Genomic DNA, 23,886 nt, shown 5'->3' with positions numbered 1-23,886 from the left:
GGAAACTCAGGTTATCATAGTATCATTGAGGTACATTGTACTTACTGTACTGTGATGGTTGTGTACTGGTGTAATGTGCTAGTAATTGTTCGCGGACTCTTCCATTATCTATATCGGGCTTATGCTTTTGACTGTCCTGATGAGCAATTCGTATGACGTAATGTGACTATTTCCCTTCGTCCGTGTTGCTGTTCCATTAACATTAGTCACGCCATCCGACCATATGAGGTCTCAGTCTATGACAATAGCCTCCATTATTTGTTGTTGTTGTCTTTGTTACATCATCATAATCGAAAAAGGTGTCGCCGACCAGGCTTAAATGGATTCATCCGTTTTGATCATCCTTCAGAATAACAACAAAAGTTTTCTCATGCACAAGCACTGTTCAAAGCATCCGCGTACGTCTAGATTCGACACTGTCTGACTGTGTGCGTGTCCGTATCGCACGGGGTGGAACGTACACCTTTTGTCGGGAAGCTCGGCTGAGGGATTGTAATGCGGAAATAACAACCAGATAGCCGGGCCTGGACTCTCAAACATTGTTTGACTGAGTGAGAGATTGTAGAGAAAGTACATTGGACTCGGTGAGGCGGCGTGAGTACTGTCTTGAAGTTGTGAGACAGTCAGACATTCTAAGCTGTGGATGTATCACATCTAACTTTTCCGCGGCTCGTCCCACGAGAGTATCAGCATGGGGGATAAGTTTGTAAACGAGGGTCTGAAGTATTTCTTTCTGGTAAGTACACTGATCACGTTGGTATATGCCTAGTATATCTCCTTTTACGTGATTTCATTTTGCTGTATATCTCGATGAGAGACTTTCTCGGGCATTCTTCAACTGTGTTGATTGTGCCGCTCAAGTGTTTTTATTAAAGCGTATAGTTAAGCAGTTGTGTAATACGATGTTGCATCCCGAAAACATAGTAAAATTTATAGACGAGTTGCTACCATTGCTACCATTGCATTTTTATTTGGCCCTCGAGCTAATTAGCCATAAACCCTTTCTTACATTCATACACTTTAACAGATACACGCACGATTGTACGTGTACTTCGACTCTTTGGAATATCAGACACTATGATAACGTAGCACACACCTCCAAAAGGACTCGAGGTCGAAAGAAAGAAAGAAAAAGTTTTGATGGTCAAGCTTTGCATTCAGAGAATAGATGTCTGATGAACCGTACGTTCTATACCCGTCTGATTCACGCATAGTAAAGTAGAGCACATGATAATAATACAGATCTGGTATGGTAGTGCTTGCCCGTTATCACAGTGAGAAATCATATACACGCATTATTGTATACATATAGCATGCACTACAACATTGCCGTCTAACGTTGTGGGGGTAAACACTCCCCCTCCCCACACATTTTAATGTGACACTCTAATGAATAGGAACCCCCAAGAAGACCGTTTAAATGCGATTTCTTGCCAGAGCCCACTTTCACCACGTTTTGAACATTAGGGTAATAATCATATATCAACTTTAACAGGAATGCCGATGATGCATAATTATTAGATATAAATCATTCTATATAAGTCCCTCAAAAATGATAGTGTAGCAACAATAATTGATTAGAGCAATAATTTACTATTTGCAGATGAAACCATTAAAACCCTCGCCATGTCTTTTGTTAGTCACATTAATATCACAAAAACATGCAAGTTATGCTGAGTCGAGAGGAAGGTGCATTCCAATGTCTTTTGTTAAACCAGGGAGGTGTTACAGAGATGGAGTGGCAACTCTTCGTAATTCATGCAAACACAATGTTTTGGTTCAAGGCGTTACAATGGGATGTCTAGCATTCCATTACGCTTTGAAGTCATGCTCGGCGCCGCTCTGGTTTGCAAGACGAAGTTCGGAGACGAAGAACGCATTTCACCTTTCGTTGAATTGCAAGTTTTATTTCACCGTAAGATATTAAATGAAATACTCGAATTGATTTAGAATAGTTTAGGAAAGAATTCAATATTATAAACATGTATTTCTAGTTTCTTCGTAATGCGCAAATCAAAATGAAATGAAAATTAGGCCCTTTTAAAAACCTAATATTTTTCTATAATGCGCATAATTGTGCATGTTAGTTTTTTTTATCTTTTAATCTGGGATATTTTGATCTTTCAAATACAGTACTCCGCTAAAGCGTATTCCAGCGTGCTTTTAAACTATTTGCTGTTAAAATTGTTAGTTTTACACTGCATTTTGGTTCGCTGCTTCAATTCAAGTTACACAAATTCATTGTTGCCATCACATTGAAAGAGAGAGCGAATTGCAGTAGGGGCAAGTATTTCTAGATGTGAGAGCGCTAGTCCTGATTATTGATGCTCTCTTTTGTCAAAGCACATGGCTAACACCTGTAGTTGAACGCATAACTTCTCGGCGGCGCCGCGCATGACTTCAAAGGAGAGCAGTAGTTGTCTCTCCTTCTCTAGCACCTCCCTGGTTAAACATTTCAGTACTTTAGCAATGATTGACAGATGAGGTCATCTCAAGAATATTGGTTTGGAAGGATTTTTTTTGTGGGTGTTCCCAAGTAATCTGAAGAAAAATAGAAGAAAAATCGTTAAAGATATATATGGAATGTATCTACATATTCGTCTCACCGCAAAAGTGATGTTGAGGGCATAAATCAGCACAAAATCAACATGCATTCGGATTTCAGGGCCCCTTTAAAGCCATTTTCACATGCGTCGATCGCACTCAGTGTTTGTTGGAAGTGAAAGAGCCAGAAATTCCCCGAAAAACTTCTTTTAGATCAATAATCATTCATGAATCATCCAAAGTGAAAAAGACATTAATATGTGCATGCACTTCCTCTTGCTTTTATTGTGCGCAAAAACGGTGAAGTATGAAGTATGGGCAATAACAACAGCACGGTGAACAGGAAGAAGACATATGCAGCGAAATGGCAACGTTTAACTTTTACTCTCGTAGTCAAGACCATTCAAGCTCAAATCGAGTAGACGCCTTATTTAACTTATTACGTGATAAATTCTGGTCTTAATGAGTAATATGAAACCTGCAGAAAACACAATTTGTAACTGCTTTTGTCCCAGACTGTCCCATGTCAGACGGTTTGAAATGGAGCAGATTTTTTTTTTTTTTTTTCGGGGAACCAAGCAGCCTGAGACAATATTATGACATAATAAATATATTCGTGGAATTTAGATTACTTTTATGGATGATGTTCTGGCACATTCATAGATGAGGATAATTCTAAAACGATATAATTGTTAGTGTGTAACCCCTTCGGACAGCGTGTTGTTAAAGTTTATCAACGGAATGTAGGATCTTCGCGAAGAACGGCTGGGTAATACACTTTAGGCCAAATTAATCCCTATCAATTAACCTTGCACTGTTATGGGCTTCATTTCCTTGTCTCTTCCTGTTTATCCTTCTTTCTCGTTTGTCACTATCAGTCCGTCAATCTGTCTATCCATCTATATATGTCTGTTCGCGTGCGTGTATGTTCTGTATGTATGTGTGTACATGTATGTTTACATAATTATCTAAACATGTCATGAATTCATCTATCTATCTATCTATCTATCTATCTTTTTGTTTATCTACCTTTTGAATTGTCTATATCTCTGTCTGTCTGTATGTGTGTCTGTGTTGTTTGTCTGTCTCCCCTTCTCTTCCAGCCACTATCATGTCTATTTCGCACTCGGTTGGTTTTATTGACGATGGGACAAAATACATCAGGTTCAATAAAATCTACAGTTTATCCAATCAGTGCCTCTCATGTTCATTCAGCAGAAAAAAAAAAAAAAAAACCAGCCTTGCGTGTTAATAATTCTACCACGCAAGGTAATGTTGCAGAAAAGAAAGAAAAGAAATTCTAGAGCTGAGTTGAACGATGGTAATTTGACCTCCCTGTCACGGCACAGCGTTCATTCTTTCGGTCAGGTAAACCATGGACCTACAACAAACCATGGACCTAGAACAAAACCATAGGTAAACAGCAACGTGGCACAAAAAGGAAAAAAACACAATTCAATGTATATTCATCTATCTATCTGTCTGTCTGTCTATCAGCTATCCATCTATCTATATCTATCTATCTATCCATCCATCTATCTGTCTGTCCAGCCATCTATCTATCTATCCATCCATCTATCTGTCTGTCTATCTTTCTACTTGTATTATACTAATGTGTCATCCTGATAATTAAGTATGTTTACATATCTCCCTGTGTGTTTGCCTGTCTCTTCCCTATCTATCGTTCCATCTATCATTTTATGTATATAACACACGGATAAACAAAAGGATTTATAATGATCATATACAGCTATGTCGGCATCGATCGATTGGGAAATTCTGATATTACTTAACTCAGGTATCGCTATACAGTGTAGGTTACCATGTTTATCAAGAGTTGGTGTATAACCTAACGTCCTAGGACCTCTATTTTGACGGTCAATATGGGTCTGGAGTACACCACACGACCCATGGAGTGTACTGTTGGACCCGATCTCTGGGGCTGAATTTCAGTTGTTTCGGGGCATTCCAATTGCATTGGCAAGAAGACTTAAATGGTGTATATTGCGATGGTCCATATGATTGTGTTTAAAAGTGTTGGAAGCGCTCTCATCCGATCGCCCTCCCCGCTCTGATGGAGACCAGTCGGTGTTGTTCAGTGTATGCATTGATCGAGAGGTACTTGCCATCAATGACTTGTGTCTTTCATACCCAAAGCTTTTCTTCGCCCCTAGGCATGGTTTAGGTATGAATATAATGCACTGTGTTCGCAGATCTCTCACTCTGTAGAGCTCATCAAACCAGGATTTGTCTTGTGTGTGTGTGTGTGTGTGTGTGTGTGTGTGTGTGCTTTGTCATGTGAAAGAATGACAGAAATAAATCGCGTTAACAATCTGATGTGTTGACCTGGAAAATACTCATCAATGACACCCTCGCAATATATATATATATATATATATATATATATATATATATATATATGATATCATATATATGTATACAATGTATATATAACATTCTTATGTACAAATGGAGCAAAACGTCTATAGCTCTATTTGTACATAAGAATGGGTAGGCACATAATCTAGCTGTATAACCATTTTTACACAAATTTGACCCACTAAGACACACACTCCCACATAAGATTAATGAGTGTATTCTCTTGATTCTAAAAGTTCGTCTTTCATAACACTATAGAATTCATCGAAAAACAATGAGCTACTTTTTTTTTTTCCAGGCATGCGGTTTGTAGAGCTTTCGTAACAAACCGCATGGAGCTAGTATTCGCCATGTTGGTATCGCTCGATGGAGCTCTTTCAAGAAAGTTAGTGTACTGCATCAGCGAACTTGAATGAATATCAAAGCAACACAAAATTATCTTGAGTAGATCAAGTCTCTGTTGTAGGTTCAACACTTTGTGCAAATTTGATTTGTCGGCGAAAATTTGCCAAAATTAAAACACATCAATATTTTGATCGTGGATAGTAAATCTTTGTCTAGATATCACTGTGATTGCATAATAGAGTTTCCTATTTTAGTTGATATTATTTTTGTTGCGTATTGGGAGTCTCCCTGGTTTACAAAAGAAAGCTAGCACTGAGGATCTCTCATGTAAACGTGTAAAACTCATAATCATGATAACTAGAGATGTTGAGATGCTTTAGTTAAGTGCGTACAGGAATGTCAACGATCCGCGTGTTGTGAAACCATGCTCCGTCTAATTGGAGAGGAGCAATGGTGATTCTTTTGAAACAGGAGAGTGAGGAATCAGGGTTAAGCATCATCAATTATCCAGTCTGAAAATTATTCAGTTTGACGGTTTGGTGGTATGCTGTCTAAATTAATGTATTACGATGAAACATTTTGATTTTTGTTTTTCTAAATTGATGATGTACGTACAATTCCAATAATAAATATCTTGGATCAAAGAAGTTGTGTACAATTAGCATCGATGTACATTGAATATCACCGAGAATCATTATAAAAAATATCACAGCTAAGTCTAAGTCTAAGACATCATCCTCTCACATACGACAAAAACCCATTACAAAAATAGTCCACAGTTGGAGATCTAAGAGAGAAGTTGACCGATTTACTTGGTTACAGTTTTAAACTTTTTTTTTTTTCTCAGCACTTTGTTTAAGTTTTCCAAAATCATATTCACGAACGAATCTCATAACTGATGTGCTTCTGTTTCGGTCCCTTTCGTTTTCTCTTATCCTCGATCAATCTAAAATAAACTATACAACTATAATACTTAATATTCTTATTTTACGAAGTTGATTGTAAACATGATTATGTCCATTATACAACATCATACAGAGCTTAATATCAGTTTATCTTAACTTGTGTTATAAAGGCTCTTGTATGGACACTAAACGAAAACTTAAATATAGGCTTACTTCGATATAAGCGATGACTTATATCAACAAAAAGTGTTTAGAATATTGAATTTTCTGGACATGTACTGATACCCTTCAAACCCCCAAACAAAGTGACAAAAAACACTATATAACCATACGAACAGACAGGAAACATGATTTAGACAAACTCTGATCCATTTCCTGCTTACTTATTTCCTTCTTAATAACAGGCACTAACGTAACATCCAACCATTACTGGCTGTTACGCGAAATAACATGTTTCATTAGCGGAGTTTGTGGTAAGCTCCAGGAAACTCAGTCTCTCGCTTACGCGCCATTGATTTTGACATGGCAATTATCCGATTTATTAAGATAAGGAAGATTGTGTTAATGGGGATGAAATAGCTGGAACATGAATTGGAACAGAACTTGACCGCGTAACAAGATGAGAGGGCGATCAAAACGTTCCAGCCTACCACAATAGCAGTATCAACAGACAGGAATGACTCAGCAACTCAATAGAACGATGCAAAGTCTGGCTTGCTTTACTGCTGTGTTGGGCAACAGGAACTAATCACTTCCTCTTTACCGTAGCGCTGCATACCCCTACCCTGTTAGTCTTTAACCCCCCACCCCGTAAACAAGTAACAGTCTAACAGAATAGACTTGATAGAAAGGGAGCACACCAATCAACATCAATGCTGACAAATAAGCAATAAGAACCAACCAACAGTCGATTGATATAGGACGAATTGTACAAGTCAACAAAAAGACAAGTGTTTTCGAAGCATGCAGCATCAAATCCGTAGGTCCCATTCTTGCATTTTGTAGAAATGGTACGTGGAGAGCGGCTATGAGTAACATGAGATGATGCATTCAACATTATAGTTGTTAGTGGCAAATGGCAATGGTAATGTATACTGATATCTTTTCGAAATTATATCTGTTTCATTTTTAAGCGACTTATGCAGTCCCTATTGATAGTTTTAGAAAGCTGGATTCTGTCTATAATGTGACGGATGTAATGTCATAAACAGGAAAGACGACCAGGTGCTAGATTTGCCAAATCATCGTGACCCCTGTCCTGGTGATGCGTCCCTGTCCTGGTGATGCGGAAGTGGCTCGGAAAGTTTGTCTTTTTAATAATCAATCATTTGTCATAGTAACTTATCATCAGTCCATCGGGATATTATTTCATGTTTCCCTTTCCGGGCTGCTGTGGCTTTACCAAGAATTGTTTTGCAAATTTTTTTATGTCCAATGATTGGTTCTATATTTTGCGGATTGGTTTTCATTCTGAAATATTTGTGACTAATGAAGGCCAAAAGTGTTAGTCTGATTGTCTGACATCGAATTGGAGGCCTGACACCAATGGACAATGATTGACATCATTCCTGTGTGTCCTATTTCTTGCCTCTCCTCACCTTGGAAGGAGGAAAGGGACATGGGACGATGAATATTATGTTAATGTTAGGTTTTGCTTCTCGGGGAAGAGGGACAAAACTGAAATGAAGAGATAAGGAGATGATTATTGAAGGAGTAGAAAAAGAAAACTGAAGAAGGGAAACGATAAAGAGCGTAGACTATAAAGACTCTAGTAAGGATACATAATACAAAAAAAGATAAGAGATGTGAAAGAAGGAAAAGTCTGCGATGGTGTATTGAAGTTCCAAAAACGTTTTTACTCAAAGATTAGTTTTGATGGGATGAATTACTATGAAAAGATCTTTTCTCGCCCTTGAAGAATCACTTTCAGTAGATTGATTTTGAATTTATTCTGGACTATCACACAGAAGATCCTAAACTCAATTACTGCCATCCTTGGACAGGGTCTTTTTTCCTATACCTACAATATTCCTCCTAACCTAAGTATCAAAACAAAGGTATGATTATATCTGACGACTTTCCGGTGATTATGATGTATAAAGTCCTCCTTAAAACCAAAGCTTAGACCGAGGATTTACACTGGGGAGGTTACGATCAGGAGTAGATATCACATGAATTGTATTATGAAATTTGTGTTACCATTATTGAAGATGTGCTAACAGGAAAATTTTGCCCAATTATGGAGTGTACTCTGACTAAACTGGTATAATTCAAAGTTCCTGAAACGCAGAGAATAGCGCCCTCTACAATAGTGAATGGAGGACTTTCACAAGAAAGCAGCGAATCTCTGGTCATTGACGTTGTGAGTTAGTTGTGTGTGAGTAACATCTACTGGGAAAATATTAAAGCGTGACCTGCACGGTTTAGAAATCGCAACGACAGTAGCCTATAATAGATTGAATAAGACTAGGATAAGTGATAGTAACAGCTCCAAGAATAATGGTATCAAAACATCAAGTACAATGGCCAGCTCGCGCTCACGCCCATTACAAAGAGCTCTGTCGTGATGAAGTGAAGTCCTGTCCTGTCCTAATGTCCATGGTTGACTACTGGAGCAAATCACACACAGGAATATTGTACATAATAATGACAAGGATTTAAGGGCGAGTGATTGGGGCTATGATATACATGGTGTGATGCTGACTACATAACAAGCATACCAGACCCCATATGAGTCAACTATTATCTCTTGAAGCATAGGCTAATGTCATTGTGCCGCTCCCACGCCCGAAAACAGCATTGTCCTTTTAGGGAAGTACCCCGACAATAGAAACACCGACGTGGATAACATGATTGCATACACATGTCTCATCAGAGCTAGGAGAAAGGGCAGACCAATGTGTGCTGTACTTTACTGTATGAAGAAAATAGTTCACTTACATTAGCGTTCAACTACTGGTTTTGACTCCTTATTTCACGGGAGAGGGATTCTTATACAATCTACATGTGATAACTTAACTTTTATTTTAATGATGCTGTGGATATCAATGCAAAACACCCCAGAAAAAACACACACACAAAAAAACAACAACAACAACAACAACAACAACAACAACAACAACAACAGCAACAGCAACAGCAATAGCAGCAACAACAACTACAACAGCAACAGCAACAACAACACAACCACCACCACCAACAACAACAACAGCAGCATCAACGACATCAATCAGGACAAGACATAGGTCTAGACGCTTTTGGTACAATATTGAGCAAAAAAACGAAAACAAAAACAAAAACATCGAATCTGTTACAATGTGTCCCTGCATGATTTGCTGAAGCAAAGTCAAAGCAGTAATGCATTACATATCAAATGGCCCTGGAGACTACCAGAAGCAGCAACTATATGACTAGTTTGATACTGCATGCTTTTTGTTATTCTTTTCTTTTCAAACAGATATCGAGTTTATCCATTATTAATGGTTGTCAAAAATAATGGTCGTGCAAGACTTTGCTAGATGGCAAGCTTCTTTTACAATGTAAAACAATCCAATTATTTTCTGCCATGAAATGGCATTTGTTACGTTTGTTGTTTTTTTTTCCGCAAAAACAAGCATCGACAAAGACGATTTATCTCTGACAAATACCATCTCCCAAGACCATCGTTTCTGTTTCGTTTTCTTTTGTTTTATTTGTTGTGCTTGTTTTATTTGTTTTAGTTTTAGTTTTTGTTTTGTTGGGAGGGTACAGTTTGATTGTTGTGTTTTTCCACATTCGTCATTTAGCTTTCTTGCGAATAGAAAGACAATTTCTACATGTCAACATTACTTGCTTTAATCCCTCCAAAACTACACCCTTTCCCTCGGGAAAGGTTTAAGAGGACGAATGTGTATAAAATGTAGAATAAAGCCTGCTCAGATGTCTTCTTTGGTTCTTTTACATATTGACTTACTGACTTAGAGGCATAGGACGGCGTGTCCCTTTGCACTCCTCCGGATGAGCTCACTCCAACCTCTCCTGTCCTTTGCCTGGTTTTCAAGGGTCGGTAGGGTTGATCCTGTGTCACAGCGAAGTTGGTCTTTTCACTGGAGGAATATGATACATACTCACTTTTACATATTATTTATATGATCTAATGTTTTGCTGAAAGTAGAGTAAAATGGAATTATAATATATAGCTTATTGAAGACTAATTTAACACAAATTCAGCATCAGCATCTTGCATCGATAAAATAAAACAGAATCATATTTTGCTAATGAGAGTGAAATAATGAATGAGGGCGGATATTAACTCCATAATATTGATCGTACGAACAAGTAAGTTCTGTCTTATTATCTTTTGATTTATCCTCGTTTTCCGCCATTTTGTTATCTAGCTACTATGGATCGGAGCGAACGTGGCCTACTGGGTGGTCACCTTCCTGGTCTACGAGAAGGGCCCACAGTATTTCTATATCAGACGTATCACTGGGGTAAGACCGTCGATTGTCACTCGATCACCAACTCTAGTGTGGAGGAAGTTATGCAACTTTTACTCCACCAACATTACTATTTCGTGTGTGAAAATGTCGTGCAATGTAGCTTTGGGGAATGTTTATACTCTACATGATGACACAGAAAATTAATTGCAGAAGAATAAATGTGTCCCTGAGAAAACTCAAGCGCATATCAAGGGCATGCACTTATGATTATGTTAAGAGATGTCATCGAAAGTATACAGTTCTTTAGAATATATCATGTTTGACTTAACCCTCTAAGAACTATTTCTTCACATTCTATTTAGAGTAGAGGCCACAAAGGGTTATGATAAATAATCACCTGTTAACAAACTGTTGTGTTTGTGTTCACACAGGTGGGTTTGTCCATAGCCAAAGCCAGTGGAGCGGCTCTCAATCTGAACAGTATGTTAATCCTACTTCCAGTCTGCAGAAACCTCATCTCATTCTTCCGCGGATCGTGCGCCACCAACACGGTAGGATGTCAAACAGAGGGCGGTATACTTCTGAATGCTCTCTGTCAAGTAATATCTGACTTTCGAGTAACTCATTGACAAACATACTTGGATTCTTTGCTGTGATGTGTGAATAAGTAAATGAACAAATAATGACTCACCAAATGGTGTGGTGGAGCAACATATTACATCACTTCAGGGAAATCTGTGGAGTGGCTATTAGATACGTTATTAAGTAAATGAATTTGTTGATGAGTTTGAAAATAATAGAATCACCCCTGGGCATAGGAGAGATACAGGATACTTCAGCGCAATTTACTATGTATCACTGAAGTTATTTTTTAGATCGAGCAACAGCCACGATCTACCAACCCAAGCGGACTATTAATCATAGGCCAGTCGGTTTAAAGTAGACCTTGATCAATGTACTTTTATGTGCTGCTTCTTTCTAAAGAGAAGGTGGATAATGTGTAATGTTGAGAGAACAATGTTGCGCTGAAAAGTAACATTCTTCGTCTCGATAATAGCAAAAACAAACAAACCAAAAAAAAAAAACCCAAGCTTTTTTTTCCTTTATTATTTTACAGATTACGATCATTAGCAAGAAGACACAGAGATACGTCCCGTCTTTAACAAGGAATAATGTGTAGTAGTTAACAAATAACTTGCGAAACACGAAAAGGGAACTTGCAGATTGCATAATATCAATTGATATCCCAAAGACTTTTGTACTAAAGTATTGTGTGTTTTTTTTTGTTTGCCAATCTTGGTTTACTCAGCTTTGTCGGCGAAGCGTTCGACGTCAGCTGGACAAGAACTTGACCTTTCATAAGACCGTTGCCTACATGATCGTCATCTGGACCATTGTACACGTGGTTGCCCACGCCTTCAACTTCCGAAACCTCTTTAACCACCAGCGATGTGTGATGACAAAAAATGCAGAATTATGTAATCAGTACGGCTTCGACCGCATCGACCGCAAGTTCACCTTCTTCCCCAACGATAACTGGTTGAATCCACTACGTGAAGTGCCGGTATATATCAACAATAGTTATTATTCTGTAACCCTGTAAATTCACGGGATTTTCATAATGAATTCTTAGTGCATTGTCGCAATACCAAGAAAAATAAACAAAACAAAACAAGACAGGATAGAATGTACAACTGAAACGAGGAAGAGTTTGAAGTGGGATATATGCCAAACGATTGATACCGCTATCATTTATTGTTACCACAATTTTGTTCTAATTCTTTTGGGTGTACTTTAAGTGCCTATTCCACGTCAAGGAAGAAATAATATGATCAAGATTATTAATAGGAATGCGACGAAGAAAAAAAAAACCGCTTCAGGGAGAAAGGGAGGGAAAGACTGAGAGAAAGTGAGAGAGAAAAAGGGAAGATAGGGAGAAAGAAAAGAGGCAGAGGGAGGCTAGGGAAGAGGATTAAATCATGAAATCGATTCTTACCAGATGCTTACAATATTGGTACTACTGTGCAAATGACAACAAGAGACTGAATTGTGATAGTTTGATGACAAAGTCATCGTCGTATTCAAGGTGCCATGTCGCTTCTTCAGTGACCGTACTATTCTCCCAGGGAGTTGGTCCTTGTCATTATATCCTTGGCATGGCCGGACACTCGTCGTAAAACATTGTCGATAGGGACACGAGGTAGATAACACACTTAGTCCAAAGAGTAATCTTTTTTTTTCCTCTATTCAGGCTCTACCAGGTGGACTGAGTCTGATCGTGCAGGGCTTGATTCCTATCGCAGGGTGGACGGGCGCCGTACTCACCGTCGCCCTCATTGTCATGTTCTCATCCGCTACGGAGTTCATCAGGTAAGAAACGATGTCGTATGATGTCGATCATCCAAACTAGCTGACTGTCATGTCTGTGGTCGTCATCCGAGTGAGGATGGGAGCAAAAGCCGAACAGTGATGGATAAAGGAGGAAATGGTGCCAACGTCGATGTTGATGATGATGATGATGATGATGATGATATTAAAATTTGTAAAGGCAATGTTACTACCAATGATGATGTTATTGATGTTGTCGTTGATGATGTCGATGGTGAGGTCATTATGATGTCATAGTTGATATAATAATCATGTCATTGATGATGTCATAGATGATATAATATAAATAGTATTGGTGATGTCGCTGATGATGTCAGTGATGATGTCGATGATGAAGTCAATGATAAATAAATGTTTGTCCGTCAATGATGCCTTGGACTTCGACAGAATGGTTAAGATGATAAGTATGATTCTATGACGATTTTAGAAATGGTGATAAGATTTACATGAATAGTTTGACGGCAATTGACTCAGTAGGTTTGCTATGAACACAATGGTTTAAAAGCAGTTTATCTCTGAATAGTCGCTTCAACTTTTACGAATATATTCTGTGGACTATACTTTGCATTATCGGTGCAATTCTTCATGAACAGGAAGCCCAGTCTGTTATTTTATCTGAAAAATATGAGCAAGAATAGACACTAACTGCTCTCACCTCTGACCGCTGCTTGTGATTTGTGATACTGATTTCATCCTATCATTTGCCATGATGGTTAACCCACCTTGTTATTATTGCATCGTTTTTGACAGGCGCTCTTACTTCGAGACGTTCTGGATTACTCATCATCTCTTCATTGTTTACTACGCCATGATTCTTGGCCACGGTGCTGGGTAAGTGCACGGAGACAGGACACCAGTGTAACCAGGATTTCCAGGGAAAGGAAGGAGGGAGAAAGGGTGGGGTCAAGTTCACACGTCATAATTGACACGTCGTTTTCCCTGCATACCACTGAACCACAAGTGGACTTCCAACTAAAGAAGAGACCATGAACGTGTTGTGTTGTTCTTCCTTATTGCACTAAAACGGGTCTTTAATCTTGACTATCATGCAAATTATTATTATGAACTCATATCAGTTTATTGACTGCAGAAGTTTCTGTATATTATGTGTTATGGCAAATGTATGATTTATAAGCGAATGTTCCGTTGTCAAGTATTTCAAACAGAGGGTAAATATGATCGGATGATTGATCAACCCCAATTCCTTTTGTTTACGCGGTTAATATTATACTGCTCTGCTTGCTTTAATTACTCTATCTTATTTCATTCCATTTCATTTATGTCATTTCAAACAACACGAAACGTTTACACAAATCAGTACAACATTGATTGTGACAAAAGTGAATGCTGCAAATTGAAGTAAAATAGATATCGTGAATGGTATGACTATAACAAACCAAAATTATCTGAAATGGAGGGGACTGCTGAAAAGCTGGGCTTGTAGTTTGCACTCTCCTCTTAAACAATATCTATATACTGAACTAATAAAACTCCGGTAGATTGCCTATAGAGAAGAAAGAAATGAAAAACAAAAAGAAACACACCGGAGTCACAAACACTCACACAAACAAACAAACGCAGGGCAGCTAACTTGTATTTTATTTTGATTTCATTTAAAAGGAATGAAATGAAATGAAAATTGTAATTAGATGATAAACGGCTTTGTAGACAAACGTGACCCAAAATGTATCAATCATGTCAGAGAGATGATCCATTAATATCAAAACGGATGTTACGTCACTAAGAGAGGCATTAACAATCTGACATTAGTTCTCATATCCTTCTGTCTTGTACAGCGGCATCATCCGATCACAAACCAACCTTGACGGTCATAATATCGAAGACTGCTACGTGCCGCCAGATAGCTGGAACACTGATTGCGACTTCCCGATCTTCAAAGACGGGGCGGCCGCGGTAAGATTCCTTACCTTATCACCTACCATTGCCTCCGTACGCCTCTAAAAAAATGAGGTCATTCCACGACTTCGACACCCATGAGTCATACGGCCCACGAGATAGACACCAAGTAATACAGGAACCCTAACAATGGCTAGGTACAAGACACTATAAAGAGGCCCGTAAGCTAGGCACTAGGCAAATTAGGCCTACAATATTGTATGAGCTCGACACAAGGCAAATAATAATAATAATGATAAAAAACCCTTGAGCTCGACACTCCTCATATTAAGTCCAGTGATGTAATTTCGGTCTTGTGGGCCTATTTTTTTTCCTAGGGTTGAGCTCATGGGCCTATGTTACTTGAAGTCGAGCTCGTGGGCCTTGTTCACGTAGTGTCTAGCTCGTGAGCTGTATGACTCGTGGGTGTCGACCTCGTGACAGGCTTCCAAAATAAATGTTGCTATGCAGCGTGCGTGAATGATAAGGCATCACCGATGAATGCAGTCACAGACACAATTAACTCTTTTCTGCATGTGCCAGGGACTTTTAACCATGTGCAACATCAAGGGATTTCTGTGCCAATTAATGGCACTCGAAGCACGCAAAGGGATAAGTATGTGGGCCGATATGTTCTTGTCGAAAAATGGAAGAATTGAATTAAATTGAATTGAATTAAATTGAATTGAAATGATTTTCTATGTGCTTGACGTAAAATAAATGTCTTCACAGGAAGGTTTTCAGAGCCCTCTTTAAAGAATCAAGTGAAGATTCCAACAATCAAGTCACAGTCACTAAAACAGGGTCTCAAGCAGGGTCAGAATGATTTAAAAGTCCCTCAGCGTCTAGACCTTAGAAGACAGCTTCAAACAGACAGACCGACAGACAAGAACACATGCAACACACACACATGCAAACAATGTGGACTGTTGAGAACGTTACGTCAAATGTACGTAATAATTCATTTTTATTTTTGGTATATATGTGCTGCCAAGTTACCTTCATGTTGTTTTGTTCTCCATGTGTCAGAGCTACAAATGGGTGCTTGGTCCTATGATCCTCTATATCATCGAGAGAAGTATCAGAGTGTGGAGGAGCTGTCAGCAAGTCACCCTTACTAAGGTGAGGTAGCTTCTTCCCGTGCATTAAAGTCTTATGTATTCACGTGACACGAGAGTGAGGTACCTTCTTCCCGTGCACTAAAGTCTTATGTATTCACGTGACACGAGAGTGAGGTACCTTTTTCTCGTGCATTAAAGTCTTATGTATTCACGTGGCACGAGAGTGAGCTACCTTCTTCCCGTGCATTATAGTCTTATGTATTCACGTGACACGAGAGTGAGGTACCTTCTTCCCGTGCACTAAAGTCTTATGTATTCACGTGACACGAGAGTGAGGTACCTTCTTCTCGTGCATTAAAGTCTTATGTATTCACGTGACACGAGAGTGAGGTACCTTCTTCCCGTGCACTAAAGTCTTATGCACTCACGTGACACGAGAGTGAGGTACCTTCTTCTCGTGCATTAAAGTCTTATGTATTCACGTGACACGAGAGTGAGGTACCTTCTTCCTGTGCATTATATAGTCTTATGTATTCACGTGACACGAGAGTGAGGAACCTTCTTCCTGTGCATTATAGTCTTATATATTCACGTGACACGAGAGTGAGGTACCTTCTTCCTGTGCATTATAGTCTTATGTATTCACGTGACACGAGAGTGAGGTACCTTCTTCCTGCGCATTATAGTCTTATATGTATTCACGTGACATGAGAATGAGGTACCTTTTTTCCCGTGCATTAAAGTCTTATGTATTCATGTGACATGAGAGTGAGGTACCTTCTTTCCGTGCACTATAGTCTTATGTATTCATGTGACATGAGAGTGAGGTACCTTCTCCTTGTATTCATGATGTATTCATTGTGACAATCATGAAAGTGAGATACCTTGATGTGATTAGGTGACGATCATGAGAATGAAGTGACTTCTCCTGGTAGTCCTGACGTAATCAGATAACTATGATAAAAAATCAGGTAGAATTGATGTACGTAATCAGGTACAAACTGAAAGCGAGATGCCTCTTATTAGTCTTAAGATAATCAGGTATCAAGTAAGTAGTACCCACGAGAGAAAGGTATACCATCTCCTGATAATCTTGGTATTTTCAGCAGACAATGGTAGAAGTAAGATATCTTATTCTGGTATACAATCATGAAAGTGAGATACTTCCCCCCGCCCCCAGTAATCTTAACGTAACCACATGACAATCATGATAGAGGTTCATTCATCTGGTAGTCTCGTACCCTTTTCAGTAACCCTCTTGGCTCGGACCAGGAGCGGTCCAGGAGCGGACCAAGTCGAAAATTTTGAGTTTATATGAATGGGTGGAGGCCAAAGTGGCCCGCGCCAGGTGCGGACTATTTTGGCGCTGCTGCAGCTAGCACCAGGCGCGGACCAGGCGCGGGCCTGGCGCTGATCGAAGAGTTTGTGAACGATAGCAGCGTCAGGCGCGGGCCAAAATTCCTTTCACTGTCAAAGGTCACTCTGCTAAGCTCATAAGCGCGCGGCACGCACATCAAATATCGCGCGAAAATGCACTTCCGCTCTGTCCATGGCAGTTATCCCTTACTTGACCGAGTTTATGAATGGGTCATCGTAAAAGTAGCGCGGCTCTGCTATAGTTACTGAACGCAATTTTTACTGCTTGGCGCGGGCTAATTTAGCTCGGACCAGGAGCGGGCCAAAAAGTCATGAGTTACTGAAAGCGGTATCGGTGTCCTTCCGGTTAGTTAGAATGTGTGTCTTTGCGTCTTTTTCTTATCAACGAAATAACATGTGATATTTGAACATGGTGTCTGACTTATGACATTGAATGAAATTTAAAATTCTGATTTGTAACTGATATCATGTACAGGTGGTGAAACATCCGTCCAAGGTGATCGAACTTCAGATGAAGAAGAAAGGATTCAAGATGGAGGCAGGACAGTACATCTTCCTCAAGTGTCCCTCAGTCTCACACGTCCAGTGGCATCCCTTCACACTCACTTCCGTAAGAGAATAGTCTTTTTTAAGTGATAATAATAATAATAATGATGATGATGATGATGAAACAACATTTATATAGCGCCATTTATCTGTAAAAATATTCAAAGGCGCCCAGCTCCCACAAAGTGTCACACATCATTCACAAAGTTGCTGGAAAAGATAAGTCTTCAGTTCAGACTTGAAGGTATTGAGGCTGTTGCAATTCCGAAGCTGGACTGGTAGAGAGTTCCACAGACGTGGCGCAACAGAAGAGAAGGCTCTATCCCCATACATTTTTAGGCGGGTATTGGGAACATGGAGAGTCAGTTCAAGTAAAATGTAGTCCTGGGGGCGTTTCATGAAGGAACTTGTCGGATAAATATCTGACAAGTCAATTATATCCGACAAGTTGTGAGAAATTCTTTAGACTGATTGGCTGATTTCTCTGAACTTGTCGGATGTAATTGACTTGTCGGACATTTTATCCGACAAGTTCCTTCATGAAACGCCCCCAGGTCGTCGCTGACGTACACTGATGTATGTATATATTACATTTATATGTATATATATATTTGTGTTTATTTGTACATACACAGCATATATATATGTGTGTCTATATATATATATATATATATATATATATATATATATATATATGTATATAATAAGGTCTCCGTTATTCAAGGTACCCTCTTCAGTATTACCACTCACTGCTTTACCAGAATCGAGAGGGACGTAGTGGGTAAAAACATCTTGTTCAAAGGGACGTAAGCACTGGGCGGGAATCGAACTCGGGTCCTCCGATTGGGAGTCGGGAGTCTTATTCACTATGCTAAAAGCGCCTCCACACATTTATTATCTATATTAAATAATAATCAGATGAGTGTTAATACAAAATGTGTTTAGCTCTTAGCGCCGGCACATACTCCCTTGGTGCGGTAATCGTCCTATAGCCATAATTCAAGTTATGGCATTTCATCTCTGTGCCTTCATCGTCTACTCCCGATATTAACGTAGCCACACCATTTCCATCTAGAAGACCTAGTCAAAATGGATGTGAAGTTTTGATACAAATGTAGAAACAGTTCTGCGGGAGCATTGCAACAAGAAGAGAAACCGACCGAACGAACCGGAGCAGAGTAAAACCAAACAAAATCTCCCCAACAGAAGCACAGACGCACACACTCACTCACTCACTCAAAACCACATTATAATGTGCAACGAGTATCAACCTTTTTAATCGTAAAATATGATAAACTGGTTAATATGAATTCGTTATTGTCAAATGAATATTCCCTTGTATACAGCACATCTGTGTAATATTGTAGCAGTTTCAACTTCTGACCTGGAGCTTGGTAAAGATCGCAATATTATGTTTGTTTTCTTTTAAGGGGGAAAATACAAAAAGGAAGGCATATTTTCTAATTGTAAGATTTATCTGACATTGTTGATTGCAATAGGCTCCTGAAGAGGACCATTTCAGCGTGCACATTCGTGTGGTCGGGGACTGGACTTCAGGCCTGGCTAAGGCTATGGGAGCTGATAGACCAGAGCAGCAGGACCAGGACTCACTGCCAAGGTAGACCATTACTTAGCTTTCATGTAGACAACAGTTAGAAGAGTTATATTCACCGGGCTTCTGTTTAAAAGGTGTAACCAGTGCGTCTAATCACCATGATCACTAGACAGACTCATTCCTATAAGACTTTAAAAGCATTATCATGATTGTGAGAGACGTTGTAATAAATATCTGCGCGATATATTGGTCGTGCTGTGTTGAAAAATAAGCTCCAAGTCAAGTATGAATGTGACACAAGGGTGATTCAGCATTTCTGTTTTCAACTCTATGAGCAACATGGTGATGAACACGCATTTTCTATCGCATCATCTTTTTTTTTTTTTTTTTGTCCAGTTCCACAAATGACTGTTACACGATTTTGATGTTCTGTAAAGTTCATTTCTTCTTTGAGTGAAATGTCAACTTATCAAGAAGTTATCGTACTGATTGTGGTGATTAGATTACCAGCCTGTTGAGTACTCAAAGCGTATATATTTTTTCACTAAACTTCACAGGGTTGCTGTTGACGGGCCGTTTGGAACAGCCAGTATTGATATCTTCAAATATCAGGCTGCGATCTGCGTTGGTGCTGGTATCGGAGTTACGCCCTTTGCTTCAATTCTCAAGTCAATCTGGTAAGTCAAGTTTTCGTAGCATGTGCTCAGTGAAAATTTTGACCGTTGCTCTGTGGAGTACCATCAATGATCTGAAGTGAAACACATCATTATGGTATACTAGTAGTTGATAAGGTTTGAGGAACTTAACAGGGGATCCTATAGATGGGTTCGGTTTCTGCAAGACTTGTAAATCCCAAGACAAGGTGTTTGAACAATATATGTCCGTTTTTGTCGAAGTGTGGAAAATGATAGCGAAAAGTGCTAGGGTAATAATAATGCTACGGGAAGAACAGGTCTACTTACTCTGAAAAACAAAGCAAAACTCATTTTGACTAACAAGGGCGTAGTATTATAGTATCTACCAATATCTTCAACATGAGTCAGGTCTCCTTCGGCGGAACTCTTTGGCAATGAAACCATGTTCTTCAAATTCATTAAATTCTTCAGTCGAGATGTTTTCATTGCAACTGATTACAATTGCAAAGAAAAATATTTCATTTGGAAATTTCTTTATTTTCCCTTTTACCTGTATGAAAGATTGATAGTCCTGTTGAAATGTTTGTATCGTTCGTTACATGTACGCAGGCTGAAGAGCGTTAATAACAGCGCCTCCCTGAAGCTTAAAAAAGTCTATTTCTTCTGGATCTGTCCTGACACGAATGCCTTCGAGTGGTTCTCGACTCTCCTAGACTCCATTGACACACATTTCACAGAGATGGGCCAACCAGACTTTCTCAAGTACTTCATCTACCTCTCTAGGGGATGGAGCAACACACAGGTAAATTAGACTCAAAGTATTCCTTTTTCTTTCATTCGCTTTTTTTCTTCTTCATTTTCACTTCATTCTTCTTTGATTTCCATTTCCAGTGACTTCATCGTTTGTGCTGTACTGAAATTGTTTCTGCTTCTCTTCTGCTGTTGTCATCTTTTTCTCTTCATTCTAAATGCCGAATTTCCTACGCATTTCCTACTCTCGAATCACATATTTACTGTGTCATGTGACGTCAGTTTATGCAATGACATCACAAGTTAACGAAAATCATGTATATTGTAATTAGTTGCCACAATTTCGTAATATAACCGATAATGAAATTTCATTCTATGATCTCTTGTTTATTGTGGTTATTTTGTTGTTGTTCATGTTTTGTATTGTCTATATACATTGTGTCCTTCTTGCAGGCCAAGAACATCTACCTCCAGGAGGAACAAGAGATAGACGCCATCACCGGCCTGAGGCAGAAAACTCACTACGGCCGACCCAAGTGGGACTCCAACTTCAAGATGGTCGCAGCTGAAAACCCAGGGTAAATTGATTATTTTTTTTCTGCTAAAACATGGATCTGTTAAAGACAATATTTACCATTTGCAGACGAAACAAAAACTCAGCTGTAGTGCTTCAAAATAGTTCTAAAATATGAGTAAGGGATAGTAACAGCCAGTGTAAAAAGTTAATCAGTATCATCAGTGTTAAGTATTGTTGAATAAAAAAAAAAAATGTACAGTAGTTAGAATAAAATTGTTTCTAGACGAATCGTCGACAGTTATGGCTTAGTGAGAAAAATAGTGACATCTCTTCATATTCCAGGCTTTATTTCATAATTTTTATATGACTTAACTGCCCTACACATATGCATCAAATGTGATAACTTGAACATTCTTTAAATCACTATTCCCAATGGTAAACAGTATGTACCTTTGAAGCCAGAGGTGTGGGTGTGGTGGGGTGGGGTGAAGAGATAAAATGGACCCTCCTCTGGTCTTACCCTTCCACGTGATTGTTTAGCCGTGTTTTGCCAAGTTTGGTGTGTTACTTTAGACGATAATATGAGCTTTAAGTTTGTTGAAATTAAGTGTTTTGCCAGCAGGAGATAAAAAGTGAAATACGGAAATTAGCCATGAAAATTTTAGTTTTTGTAATGTGTCCTCTTTAAAGTATTTTTTTTTCTAGAATTAAAACATTAAGATAGGAAGTTCTGATGAGCTATCATATTTCATTTGGCACATAATGATCTTTTATATATCAAGTCTCATTTGGCCCATCACATGTTTTCCTCAAGACATTGTTACCAACAATGTATACATGCAAACAGAAACGAAAACAAGCAAAAAAAAAAAAGAATGATAAAAGAAAACATAACAAAACTTCACATGGTTCCTTTGACAATACACATTACATGAGCGATATATTCAGCAGTCTTTCGTTTATTATTTCTCTCTCTACTTGTAAATCAGCACGAGTGTCGGTGTATTTTTCTGCGGACCGAAGGCCCTTTCATCAGTGCTACATGAAAATTCGAACAAGTTCACCAGCATCACACCGGACGGGGCCAAATTCTTTTACAACAAGGAGAATTTCTAGAAAGACCCGGCCTCGAAGAAAAGTCTTTCTAACTAGGCGACCATTCGCAAACCCTGTGGTCATAAAATGGAAGTTTTTTTTTTTTTTTTTTTTTTAATAGATTTATTGGACTCAAAATCAGCCATGCTATCAACCATGCTATTTAGCACAACTCCACTTTAAGTGGTAAAATTACAGACATTCGTTAACACATCTGCTGAAGTAGCGTAGTACATCCCATTTCATTTTCATTCGGTGAAGAGTGTACCAGATTGCTTCTTAAATTCCATCTGCAAGCTAGGTTCACACGAAACGATGTAGATCACAGTTCTATAAACCAGCATATTTCAACGAGTATTGGCTAGTATCTCTTGCCTAATATATTTCACGTACTATCAGAAGTATATTTGCCATTTTCAGAAGTGAAATACGAGTAGTAATGCAAGTCAAAGTGATTTTAATCGTTGAAGGTTCTTAGCTTTTGTAAAAAGACCGGATAAACATATTATTCAATAATCTATGTTTATTTCAAAAGAATCTAAGGAAAGTATTTGATCACCGGAAGAACACTTTCAAAATTTCAATTTTTTAACGCTATTTGAAATTTCAGAGGTGTATCTAAGCTATGCTTTCAGTGTTGCACATTCGAGATACGATGTAGTCAGTTCCAAGATATTTTGATATCGAATGTCTTGTCACGACACTGTGGAAGGATTGGCACAAACTCTTAGATATTACCTCTATCAACCGTTCATGTACAAGTTTGTGTACAAACATAGTTATTTTCAAATTTTATTTTGGGTATATACTGGGACATATCGCTACTTCGGTATGTAAACTTGAATTGTTGTACGTGCATATTTTAGAAATATTTTTCATGTTTTCGTCCACGTGTGGGTCGGCGACTTAGGAGATGAATATGTATTGTTTAGAGCAACGTAATAAAGCGACAGTAAATACGCTTACGCCACTAGTTGTAAAAATCGTCCATGCATACGAAAACTAAGCATTTATGTATTTTATATCATGTCGGGTGTGATTGATAAATGTATACATGTATTTTCATGAGGGTACTATAGATAAAGCCATGAGTACTATATTATACGATTAAGCCAGATCTGGTAATTATTGGAGTAAAACATAATGAAGAAAACAAAAAGTAAATCGTACTAGCGAAGTGTGAATGTTTTACTGTATATTATCTGTCAAAAGAAACACGACATAAACTTTGTTCGTCACACAATCATGTTCTCTTGAATAATCATACCTATAGCAGCAGCTGTCTGGGCTCAAATTCGTGATGTCATTTCTTGTGTCCTGTGTGAAAGCATGAATCACTTCTACCACACAATGCAGACATTCATACCATTATTCTCAAGAAATCCAATTTGTTATAACCTAGTAAATTCCCAAAGACCAAAAGTAAATCTGACATCGCCGGGAATATTAAAAATGTCATCATTTTTGCATTA

General features: G+C 38.6%; 1 protein-coding gene across 1 annotated transcript; it reads left to right on the top strand.

The window, feature by feature from the left end:
- The first annotated feature begins 614 nt into the window (after positions 1 to 614).
- Positions 615 to 23,624, top strand: LOC140242525 (NADPH oxidase 2-like). Its single transcript, XM_072322261.1, has 14 exons — positions 615 to 736; positions 10,550 to 10,645; positions 11,026 to 11,145; positions 11,904 to 12,158; positions 12,846 to 12,964; positions 13,733 to 13,813; positions 14,779 to 14,896; positions 15,908 to 16,000; positions 17,792 to 17,926; positions 19,362 to 19,480; positions 19,975 to 20,094; positions 20,662 to 20,854; positions 21,256 to 21,380; positions 22,309 to 23,624. Exons 1-14 carry the CDS (start codon positions 692 to 694, stop codon positions 22,433 to 22,435), a joined length of 1,746 nt encoding a protein of 581 aa, XP_072178362.1. The 5' UTR covers positions 615 to 691; the 3' UTR covers positions 22,436 to 23,624.
- Positions 23,625 to 23,886: the final 262 nt, after the last annotated feature.

This window comes from Diadema setosum, chromosome 19, assembly GCF_964275005.1.
Source record: "Diadema setosum chromosome 19, eeDiaSeto1, whole genome shotgun sequence".
NCBI lineage: Eukaryota > Metazoa > Echinodermata > Echinoidea > Diadematoida > Diadematidae > Diadema > Diadema setosum.
Note: the sequence above shows the minus strand (reverse complement) of the source record. Positions and strands in the feature narration are given on the sequence as shown.